Source organism: Prionailurus bengalensis, chromosome X, assembly GCF_016509475.1.
Source record: "Prionailurus bengalensis isolate Pbe53 chromosome X, Fcat_Pben_1.1_paternal_pri, whole genome shotgun sequence".
NCBI classification, from domain to species: domain Eukaryota; kingdom Metazoa; phylum Chordata; class Mammalia; order Carnivora; family Felidae; genus Prionailurus; species Prionailurus bengalensis.
Window position 1 is genome coordinate 63,960,831 of NC_057361.1, and position 12,855 is coordinate 63,973,685.

The 12,855-nt window shown below is 34.5% G+C and overlaps 1 protein-coding gene across 4 annotated transcripts in view; it reads left to right on the forward strand.

The window, feature by feature from the left end:
- The window catches only part of ATP7A (ATPase copper transporting alpha), a 191,110-nt gene that overhangs the window by 115,409 nt on the left and 62,846 nt on the right, over positions 1-12,855 (forward strand). For 3 of the 4 annotated variants that reach the window (XM_043570976.1, XM_043570977.1, XM_043570979.1), the window contains exons 5-6: positions 9,280-9,483; positions 12,160-12,323. In XM_043570976.1, the coding sequence (XP_043426911.1) occupies positions 9,280-9,483; positions 12,160-12,323 (368 nt within the window). The remainder of the gene's footprint in view (positions 1-9,279; positions 9,484-12,159; positions 12,324-12,855) is intronic. The other variant, XM_043570978.1, reaches the window with a different exon arrangement.

Genomic DNA, 12,855 nt, shown 5'->3' on the forward strand with positions numbered 1-12,855 from the left:
CCTAAGGATGTTTGAATAATTATCTACAATATTTAAAAACTAAAAACATTATATCATGATACATCCATATGCTGAAATGCTATGAAGCCATAAAAAATTAGAGTATTAAAGATACTTAATGCCACAGGAAAGTGTCTGAGATATTTTGTTAAATGAAAAAATAAAAGCTAAAAATCTGTATATTCAGCATGATCAAAATATTATAAACACATGTATAAGGATTTATACCATGTATATATTATTTATGTATATGAGTGAATAAAATTCCTGGCAGGACATGAACTAAAATTTTAACAGTGGTTATTATATGAGTGGTAGGGTAAAGGTGATATTTTTTTCATTGTGCTTTCCTATGTGTTTTAAGTTTTATGTGACAAGGATATATGTATGTATGATGGGAGAAGCAAATGCTATTTTGAAAAGAAAAAAGGTAGAAATAAATAATAGAATTTTAACTGTAGTTTTAAATTTAGGCATTCAAATGAAACTGACTCTTGAACTGCCTCAAAGTCTTTCTATTTCCTGACAGCTCTTACCTTGAACTGAAACCAAAAATGAATAGTGCATGGAATTTGCCTATGTGAACTTGTTGTTTTATTTATTTTTATTTATTTATTTTTAATGTTTATTTCTGTTTGAAGGAGAGAGACAGCATGAGTGGGGGAGGGGTAGAGAAAGAGGGACACACAGAATGTGAAGCAGGCTCCAAGCTCTGAGCTGTCAGCACAGAGCCTAATGTGAAACTCAAACCCACGAACTGTGAGATCATGACCTGAGCCAAAGTCGGAAGCTTAACTGACTGAACCACCCAGGTGCCCCACTTGTTGTTTTAAACTACAATATAATCTAGCCTTGAATTAAACTGGAAATGCCCTAATGAAATTTCTTGCTGTAAATAAAATAGAAAAGTTGTATAACTAATTTCTAGACCATGTTATTATTTTTTTTTTTTTAATTTTTTTTTTTCAACGTTTATTTATTTTTGGGACAGAGAGAGACAGAGCATGAATGGGGGAGGGGAAGAGAGAGAGGGAGACACAGAATCGGAAACAGGCTCCAGGCTCTGAGCCATCAGCCCAGAGCCTGATGCGGGGCTCGAACTCACGCACCGCGAGATCGTGACCTGGCTGAAGTCGGACGCTTAACCGACTGCGCCACCCAGGCGCCCCTAGACCATGTTATTAACTTTTGCAATTCTGATCAGAATGAAGGATATCAAGTAACAATATTTGTTTTTCAAGCTCAATAAAACTGAGAAGCATAAAAATTTATATTAAACACATGCTCAAATTATTATGGTAGATAAATATCAGTGGAAGAGGATCCAGAGACATACTAACTATTCTTGATTTTCATATTCATGACAAATGGTAGAAATTATAGAATTCTCACTTTTTAATGTCAAGATATAGTTTGTATGTCATAAAATTCACCCTTAAATTTTTTTTCTTAAAAAATTTTTTTTTCTTTTAATTTAGAGAGAGAGTTGGGGAGAGGAGCAGAGGGAGAGACAGAGTCTCAAGCAGGCTGCGTGCTCAGTGCGGAGCCCCATGCACAGCTTGATTCCATAACCCTAGGATCGTGACCTGAGCCAAAAAACCAAGAGTCAGACACTTAACTGACTAAGCCACCCAGGTGTTCCAGAATTCACCCTTTTAAAAGTATACAATCCAGTGGTTCTTAGTATATTCAGAGTTTTGCAGCCGTTACCACTATCTAATTTTATAACATTTATATCACCTGCAGAAGAAACCCTGTACCCATTAGCAGTCACTGCTAATATATATATATATATATATATATATATATATATATATATATGTATGTAATATATATGTATATAAAATTTTGTTTCTCTATTCAACAGTTGGTGGAAATTTGGAAAGTTATTTCCATCCTTGGCTTTTAAGAATAATGCTGCTATGAACATTTGTGTATGAGTTTTTACTTGAATGTATGTTTTTATTTCTCCTGAGTATATACCTAAGAGTGCAATTTCTGGGTCATAGGGTGAATAGGATTAACTTTTTCAGGAATTGCCATACTTTTCCAAAGTGGTTGACCCATTTTACATTGCCACCTAGAATTCTCACTTTAATAAAGAAAATCTCAAAAGGGGCGCCTGGGTGGCTTGGTCGGTTAAGCGTCCGACTTCGGCTCAGGTCATGATCTCATGGTCCATGAGTTCGAGCCCCGCGTCGGGCTCTGTGCTGACAGCCCAGAGCCTGGAGCCTGTTTCAGATTCTGTGTCTCCCTCTCTCTGACCCTCCCCCGTTCATGCTCTGTCTCTCTCTGTCTCAAAAATAAATAAACGTTAAAAAAAAAATTAAAAAAAAAAAAGAAAATCTCAAAAGACCAGAATGATTTTGCTCTAAAAGAGAGATACATAATTCCTTATTAGAAAATTAATATAGAATACTGAACTGTTGAAAAGCCTCCAGTATTAAAAATTTGAACAAAGTATAGAAAATCCATAATTGCAAAAGGAAATAATTATGAAACCAGAAGCATAATTTTAATTGGAAATATTGAAGTGAAACCATATCAGGTAGCCATAAAAAATGAATAAGATTAGTTTTGACAAAATTTAGTTGTGTCAGTCATTGCTTATAATTTTTAAAATTTTCAAAATGACGGTATTTGAAATTGATTAACATTTTGCTAACCCATAATGTTGAATTATTCTTCAGAGTTTCTATTAAACTAAAATACTTTGCCATACATAATGCATTATGGACATCATATAAGTAAGTTTGGCTTACATCAATATCAATCAAACAAGTTACTTACACTGTGATATTTCTATGCCTGTGCCTCTTAAATATAGGAACTCAAATCATATCAACTCATACCACATATAGTATAAAAGTGAAATATTTTTTTACAGTCAAATCTGGCATCTGGTATTATTGTAAGCAGGGATCTCACAGACATTTAGACTGGACCCCCAAAATGGCATTTGTCCTATTCATTTGGGTCTGTATTTTTGCAGCTGAAAATGGTTCACAGAGCAGCAGTAGCGGCAGCATCTCTGGGAGCTTGATAGAACTGTAGACTCTCTGACCCACTGCGCACCCATTAAATAAAAATCTACATTTTGATTTTCATAAGCTCTCCAGGTAATTCATACGTGCATTGAAGTTTTAGAAGCACTGGTGTAAATAATTTGCTGCATGGACCTCTATAAATAAACTCTGAATTAAATCTATATTAACATTTTTCATTTAATACAATGATAATATAATATGAAATGATACAATTTAAAATGGCATTTAAGAATTTTTATGTAACAGAGTGCCTAGGTGGCTCAGTTGTTAAGCATCTGACTTTGGCTCAGGTCATGATCTCATGGTAGGTGAGTTCGAGTCCCACATTGGGTGATCTGGAGCCCCGCTTTAGGTGAGCTTGAGCCCCACTTTGGGTGAGCTCGAGCCCACTATGATTGACCACAAGCCCTGCTTTAGGTGAGCATGAGCCCCGCTTTGAGTGAGCCCTGTTTCTCTCTCTCTCTCCCTTTCTCTCTCTCTGTCTCTCTCCCCGGCCCCCTCTTTCTCTGCCCCTCCTGGGATTCTCTCTCTCTCTCTGCCTCTCATTCACTGTCACCCTCTCTCTTTCTCTCTCTCAAAAAAAAAGAATTTTTATATAACCGATGTGAGCAGAGTAAAAGCAACTTTCCAACTACCTTACATGGCTTCAAAGATGAACTCGAGCAATAGGAGAAATTTTGGTCAGACTAGTAAGTGGAATTCAAGAGTACTTGATAGTCTCTAGTAGTACTATGTCTGTCTTCTACCTAGCCCTCAGGATCCATGAATACAACATATTCATTAACTTTTAGCAATGGTTTTTACCTCAACCAACTCAAGGGTCCCAGGAATTAATTGTTCAACGAATAATTATTAGGAGCTTGTTATGTGCCTTACATGTGTTAGGGGTCATAACAAACACATTAAAGGCCATCATGAATAGGTAAAAAACCTTGGCACAATGAGGGTCACCATAAAAGAACTGATAGAGTTGTGAATATGGTGACCCACATTTTTACGATAAAATGTTGATATCAAATGATTGCATTCTATATTTCTTCTAGAGATCATAGTTTAAAATGCCATCAGAATGGTGGCTAGCCATTTTCTGAATGTCATTGTCAGTGCTGATCTGGCCTCACAGTCTATTACTATAACCTCTTCCCAGACAGAGAGGGGTTGGCACATTTTGTCTTTATGTCATTCTAATCCTGGGTGGATTGTAAAAGTTAAAAGAGACAGTGAGAAAAATGTGAGGTGTTTTCTTTCTTCATTGGTGAATTCTTTTTTTAATTTAATTTTTTAACATTTTAATTCCGGCATAGTTAACATAGTGTTATATTAGTTTCAGGTGTAAAATATAGTGATTCAATAATTCATATTTCACCTGGTGCTCATCACAAGTACACTCCTTAATCCCCATCACCTACTTAACCCATCCTCCCAACACCCTCTCTGTAACCAACTGTTTATTCTCTATAATTAAGTCTCTTTTTAATTTGTCTCTTTTTTTGTCCCTTTCTTCATTTATTTTGCTTCTTAAATTCCACACGAGTGAAATCATATGGTATTTGTCTTTGTCTGACAAATTTATTTCCCTTATCATTATACTCTCTTGCTCCATCCATGTCATTGCACATAGCAAGATTTCATTTCTTATGGCTAAAATTCCATTGTATATATATACCACACATTCTTTATCCATTCATCAATCAGTGGATACTTGGCCTGTTTCCATAATTTAGATATTGTAAATAATGTTGCTGTAAACATTGGAGTGCTTGTATCCCTTTGAATTAGTGTTTTTGTATCCTCTGGGTAAATACATAGTAGTGCAATTTCTGGATCATAGGGTAATTCTATTTTTAATTTTTGAGGAACCTCCGTACTGTTTTCCACAGTGTCTGTACCAGTTTGCATTCCCACCAACAGTGCAGGAGGGTTCCCCTTTCTCCACATCCTTGCCAACATCTGTTGTTTCTTGTGTTGTTGATTTTAGCCATTCTGACAGGTGTAAGGTGATACCTCATTGTAGTTTTGATTTTCATTTCCCTGATGGTAAGTGATGATGAGCATCTTTTCATCTGTCTGTTGGCCATCTCTGTGTCGTCTTTGGAGAAATGTCTGTTCATGTCTTCTTCCCATTTTGTAATTGGATTATTTGTTTTTTGGGTGTTGAGTTAGATAAGTCTTTATAGATTTTGGACACTAACGCTTTATCATGTATGCCATTTGCGAATCTCTTCTCCCATTCTGGAGGTTGCCTTTTAGTTTTGTTGATTGTTTCCTTCGCTGTGCAGAAGCTTTTTTTTGATGTAGTCTCAATTACTTATTGTTCATTTGGTTTCCCTTGCCTCAGGAGACATGTCTAGAAAAAAGTTGCTATGTCCATTGTCAGCGAAGTTACCACTTGTGTTCTCTTCTAGGATTTTTATTGTTTCAGGTCTCACATTGAGGTCTTTCATCCATTTTGAATTTATTTTTGTGTATGGTATAAGAAAGTGGTCCAGTTTCATTCTTATGTGTGTAGCTGTCCAGTTTTTCCAATGCCATTTGTTGAAGATACTGTCTTTTTTCCATTGCATATTCTTTCCTCCTTTGTCAGAGATTGATAGACCATTTAATTGTGGGTTTATTTCTGGGCTTTCTATTCTTTTCTGTTGATTTGTATGTCTATTTTTGTGCCAGTACCATACTGTTTTTCTTACTACATCTTTGTAATATAACTTGAAGTATGGTATTGTGATACCTCCAGTTTTGTTTTTCTTTTTCAAGATTGCTTTGACTCGTCAGGGTCTTTTGTGATTCTATACAAATTATAGGATTGTTTGTTCTAGTTCTGTGAAAAATATGTGTATTTTGATAGGGATTGCATTGAATGTGTAAGATTGCTTTGAGTAGTATAGACATTTTAACATTATTCTTTCAGTCCGTGGGCATGGAATGTTTTTCCATTTCTTTGTGTTGTTTTCTATTTCTTTCATCAATATTTTATAGTTTTCAGAGTACAGGTGTTTTACCTGTTTGGTTAAGTTTATTCCTAGGTATTTTATTATTTTTGATGCAATTGTAAATGGAATTGCTTTCTTAATTTGTTTTTATGCTGCTTCATTATTGGTGTATAGAAATGCAACAGATTTCTGTACATCGATTTCGTATCCTACAACCTTACTGAATTCATTTATCAGTTCTAGTAGTTTTTTGGTGGACTGTAGGGTTTTCTCTATAGTATCATGTCTTCTGCAAACAGTGAAAGTTTTCCTTCTTCCTTGCCAATTTGGATGCCTTTTATTTCTTTCTGTTGTCTGATGCTGTGGCTGGGACTTCCAGTACTATTTTGAATAAAAGTGGTGAGAACAAACATCGTTGTCTTGTTCCTGATCTTAGGGGAAAAAGTCTCTCAGTTTTTCACCATAGGGTATGATGTTGTGGGTTTTTCATATAAAGCATTTATTATGTTGAGGTATTTTTCCTCTAGATCTACTTTTTTGAGGGTTTTTATGATGAATGGATGTTGTACTTTGTCAAATGCTTTTTCTGCATTTACTGAAGTGATCATATGGTTTTTATCCTTGTATTGATGTGATGGATCACATTGGTTGACTTGCAAATATGGAACCACCCTTGCATGGGAGGTATATTTTTATCATGACCATCAATCTCATCATTCTCTTAAAAAGACAAATATGAAGTTAAGTCTTCATTAACCAATTAAAGCAAAAAAAAACCCTCAAATTCTTTTCCTTTTTTAAACTTTGTTATTTTTAATTTCAAACTTACAGAAAAGCTACAAGAGCAATACAAAAAATTCCTGTTTACCAATTTCTCTCACATTCCCTGGTTGTCAATATTTTACATTTGTTTTATTCTCTTTCTCTCTTCACACACACACACACACACACACACACTTTTTCTGAGTCATTTGAGAGTGCATTGCAGAAATGATGTTTTAAATTCTTTTTAACCTATTTTCTGAATATGTGTTCTTCATATTCACACATTGATCCTAGTTATAAGGATTAGATTGGAAACCCTTTCTTGAAATTTTTGGAGTCTTTTCTGATTATTGCCTCGAGTGCAAGAAAGTCAACCTTCCTTCCTTTTGAATTCACTTAAGCGTAAGTAGTGTTGCTACAGGCTATAGAAAATCTAATTGAAGAAGAGTAGCCATTTAATTCAGTGTGGCTTTTTAACACCTGCACTTCTGCTGTGGAAGATCGAAGTTTTTGCTCTTTTGTTTGCCACACTCACTGGGGTATAAAGGGCACAATTTTATGGATCTTTGTTGAGAGGTCATGCGAAGGTAGCTAAAAGGGAGTATCTCCGTGACTTATTTTAATTTAGTACTATCCTTCCAGAGTGTGAAAATTGCAGATTTTATTATAGGTTATCTCTGGTACCTGAAATAACGGAATTACTCTGGAACAAGACCTAAAGTAACTAGCAGTATAAACTTTTTTTTAGTGTCTAAGTTCAATATGAAGTCTTGATAGTAGTTATGAGAGAATGAAATAAACTCCTGGCTGGATTGAAATAATGTTTTATTTTTCAAAGCCAAAGCTATTTCCTTTGGGCAAATGAGCTTCCTTTTTGAAATCTTTAAGATAACAGTAGTAGTTGGTAAATTTTACTGAGTTCTAAATAATGCTCTCATAATCTGAATGAATGAGTATAGTTTTCAAAATTGATTTTCTTAAGACCAGAGGTTGACTAATTTTGGAATTGGAAGTATCTAGTCAGTTGTGATCAATGTCCTTTACTATATCCAGACTGGCTGTAGTGCCATCACCTGGGAATGTGGTGGAAGTGCAGAATCTCAGGCCCCATCCTAAATGTCCTGAATCAGAACCTGTATTTTAAGAAAATCCCCCAGGTTATTGTGTGTGCATTAAAATTTAACAGCCATTATTATACTGATTTGGGAAGTATGGATCATTATTTATTAGGAAAATGGTTAGACTTTTTAAAAAGTTTCTGCAAAAGATATCCTCTTTGGCATATGGAAACCAACTCTTCTATGCAGGGATCCTCTGTGGGTTAGCCAAATAGACCTGAACCAGTTTTTTTGCCCAAGGGGAATAAATAACAAGTTAGATAGGTGTACCTGGAAATTTCCACATCACCTCTTTTCCTCTTTATCGCTGCAGGAGAGTATAACATCTTGAGCTTCTTTGCATGTGCACGGGTGTGCTGGAGAGAATAACTCTTCCCTTCTTAGAGTTGATTAATACTTCAGTGGATAAACTTAAAACAGAATAGCAGATTTTCTGAGACTTCAGGGGAATTTCTGGATGATAGGAGCTTCCCATTGTTCCACAGTGCATAAACATTCTTTGGAGAGATTTTCCAAATATTCCTTTGCACAAAATGAAGGTTACTGCTGACTTTCTCCTTGTCTTTTCTTCCATTGTCCACAAAGACATTTTAATTTAAAAAATACCATAAGGGGGCTTAGGTGGCTTAGTTGGTTAAGGGACTGACTTCGACTCAGGTCATGATCTCACAGTTCATGGGTTCGAGCTACAAGTCAGGCTTTGTGTTGACAGCTCAGAGCCTGGAGCCTGCTACGGATTCTGTGTCTCCCTCTTCACTCTGCCTTCCTCTACTCATGCTCTGTGTCTTTTTCTCTCTTTCAAAAATAAATAAATATTTAACAAAATTAAAAATGAAAAAAATATACTATATATTAGTGTTTAAAATTCAAACAATACAGAAGTGTCTGTAGAGAAAATGTGTGTGTTTGTCATTCTGTTCCTGCCTTAACCCCATTCCCCAGAAGTAGCCACCATTAATGTTTTGGAACGTAGCCTCCCAGATTTTCTTATGCCTAGTCTCATATATACATATACACAAAAACTTTTTAAATGACATCCGCAATGCTGTTTTGTAAATTGCTTTTTTGTTCCACTTACTGTATCATGAATTGCTTTAATGTAGTATGCAAATCATTAACATGGTGATAAAAATTCATTATAAAAATAAGAGCTGCCCATTAACAACTACTCTTTATCTGGGGTTTTCAGTAGAGAAAACAGCTAGAAGAACTTGGTATAATCAAAGTTTTGTTTATTCAGTTAGTTCCTATCCAAAGAACTGGGATGGGCAGTATTTGAAGTCACTTCCTAGAAAGTGTAAAGTCCATGCTGGTTTTAAACGAATGGACTGACAGTACCTGGAGGTGTGGATTGTGATGAATGACAAGGATGCAACTAAAGAATATCTTAAATGAAAAGAATCTTTCCCTGTCTACCAGATACAAATGAGCCATTGGTAATAATAGCTCAGACCTCATCAGAAATGCCGCTTTTGACCTCAACTAATGAATTTTATACTAAAACAATGACACCAATTCACGATGGGGAAGTAAAGCCTTCGTCTAAGTGTTATATACATGTCACTGGTATGACTTGTGCTTCCTGTGTGGCAAACATTGAACGGAATTTAAGACGAGAAGAAGGTGAGACACTTTTGAAGCCTGTTATTTTGTGTGCTGAATTGAAGACTGTCCTTTTTTGATCTTTCAGGTGTTTAGTAACAATTTTTGTGATTCCTGGCAAGGCCTTATGAAGTCCTCTATATCAGTGATGTGCAGGACAACCTTGACTCTCTGACAGCCAGTTTTTGTGTTCTGTTCCCTTAGATATGGTTCCTATCTTGTTTACCTCATGATCACATTTTAACATCAATGAAATGTGTAGGAAAATAGCAGAAGGAAATATATGTTTAAGTTTACTATTCTCTGTGGACCTTGGTTGCAATGGATTTTAAGAAAAACATACAAATTTTCTGATAAAGCTATGCTTAAAAATAACTACAGTCCATAAGTTTCAATATTACTATACTTGAACCAACCAGATCAAAACCAAGTTTGTTTAGAATTATATTATTCTTTTCCAACAGTATGATCACTGATCTTTGCAGTAAAAATGTTAAAAAGTTATTGTGATAAATTTTAATGCTAGGTTACAAAATCTTAGAAAATTTACAGCGTACTTTTTTTTATTCAGTCATACCCAAATGTTTTACCTTATAAGTTTGAAGTCATATTCATATAAAACTTCATACTGTGACATAAGATTTGTTAGCCATAGATATATGCGGTTATGTTTAATGAAACTGAAATCATAGGTTTGGTACTTCAGCAGCCCTAGTCCCAGGTTTCTTAATACATGCTGTTAGTCACAAGGGCCAAATAAATAAGATTAGTATCAGCTTATTCCCTCTATTGTGGGGAAATAACTCACAGTATATAATAATAATACAGACCTGTGGCCCATAGAATCACCTTTTATATAAAGGCCAGAATTTTATAACAAAATGTATGTTATACAGAGGCAATTCCATTATTAACCTTATCTGCATTGTGTCATATTTGCATGTCATTTCAGTCTCCATTCTATCTAATTAGAATGCAGTTGAGGCTAAAGCTTATATTACACTTCAATTGATTAAAACAGGGAAGGAGGGGGGAGGTTGCAAACATATGAAAGCAAAAGAAGTTTGTAAGGTTCCTGTTTAATTTCAGAACCAACTATGTTTGGGCAATTCAGAAATAGCCTTTTTCATGAGACAAGCAATGCCTATACCAATTATGAATCTTTTTTTAAAAATTCATTGTGCTGATTCTTCTAGTTACTCCCCACTCTCCCCTTTATCACTTCTTTACCCAATTAGGAATACCATTAGCCTAGCTGGGATCACTATATTCACTTTTTTAAAAACTAAGTAACACTGGTCATCTCTAAGTTTAGTTTGCATTATATTTCTGAAAATGAATAGAGTTCTAATTATAATTTAAAGTAAGAGTTTAAAAATTATCCATAATTTATGTAAGTATGAAACCTATTTTTGAAAAGTCAGATTTTCCCTTCTATTTCTATTTGGCTATAGATTATATCCACTGAAACAAAAAGATTTTTCCTACTTTCTTTATACCCTACTCCTTTTACTGACACTTTCCTATGAGCTGATCCTCTGAATTATTTGGTATCCACAAAGCCCAGAGTGTAAGTACTTTATATAGAAAACTTAGATTATATAGGTTCTCTGTTTTCTTATTTAAAACTATGATTAAATTAATATTATTTTCTTTTTATCAAACTCCACAGTTGACCTATGGTCTGTTGATCCCCATTTCCTGTCAGGTAGCCACCAAGTGCCACAGATTCGTAGAAAGAGCTGTCATTTTTGCTATGCAGAATTAATTTTCTTCCTAGAAATGACATCAATAGCTGGCCTAGAGAAGTAGGATGGTTGTTAATAAAAGGCTTGCATGAGAAAACAGGATGACTGCCATAAAATGAACTCCTTTGTTCTGTTAAGTTGTATGGCACTTTCTCCCTAGGAATAAGAGCACTTTATATTAGTGTGTGCCAGACAGTAAAATTGGATAATCTTAAGAAATGACTTTTATTTGATATTGTTATAATATGCATGTTGGTACATTCTTAGATTCCTTACTATAATTGCAGTGATTTCCTTAAGTGCATGAGTTCCTTTCTCTAGGTCTTATTAGTTTCTACAAATGCCCTATAATTACATGTTAAGGTCTCAACCTGTTGCAATTGATGGGTCTGATTTGGATCCCATTTCAAAAAAACAACTGTGTTAAATAAACAGTTATAAGACAATTCTGGAAATGTGAATTCTGCATGGATATTTGGTGATATTGAGGACTTACTTCAGGTGTGATAATGGTATTATGGATTTTTTTTTGAGAGAAGAGCCTTTTAGAGATACATATTTAAATATTTACATGTGAAATGATATGTTATGTGGGTTTTGCTTCAAAATCATCAGAGTAGAGTGCAGTAAGTAAGAGGATAGGAATATAGATGAAACAGGATCAGCCCCAGTATTATTGATAATTGTTGAAACTGGGTGGTGGTTATATAAAGTTTATTATGTTGTTCTCTTTTGTATATGTATAATTGAAATTGTCCATAATAAAAGTTTCAGAAAATAAGGCCCTCTTTCAACTAGTTTTATTTGGTTTAGGTTCAAGACTGTATAACAGTTAAGTAATAATTTTTTCTAGATTCACTTTAATCCTTTCACAAATGAAGAAATTATTGTAACATTCCTCTTTTTATAAGGATATTATCTCAGTTATTTTTCTTATCAATGCTTCCAGGAATATATTCTGTACTTGTGGCTCTGATGGCTGGCAAGGCAGAAGTAAGATATAATCCTGCTGTTATACAACCCCCAGTGATAGCTGAGTTGATCCGAGAGCTTGGATTTGGAGCCACTATGATAGAAAATGCTGATGAAGGAGATGGTGTTTTGGAACTTGTTGTAAGTAATCATTTTTGTGTAATTAATAAAATTTCCAGGAAAAACTCGGGGGAAAGATTCCGAAAATAGTTCCAAAGTTATTTAAGGGTTGGGAAAATAAAGCATAAAAGGAAAATTAAGGAAACTGGAAAATAGAAGGATAAGATATGACTTAATGGTGGCCTTTAAGCCTGGAATATAAGAGATAATCATGTGTTAATTAAAAACCAACAAAGAAGAATTAGGTTTGAATAAATAAATAAAAACCGACTTTTAAAATATAGTATGATCCTATCAGCATAGAAAAGAAAAGATTCAGATGCATTGAAGACTGAAATTTTGTAAATGAAGTAAAAAAACCAGGTGGAAAGCATATTGGTTTACAATGGTCATTTTCTCCAATCCAGCAAATTGAGTTTTATTTGTATACCTTAAACAATTAAAACAAAAAATTTAACCCTGTACCAAAATTAGTATCAGCTCAATCAAAAATTTGAATATAAAAAATAAAACCATGAAATTACAAGAAGTATTTAGTGCCCTTTTCCCAGTA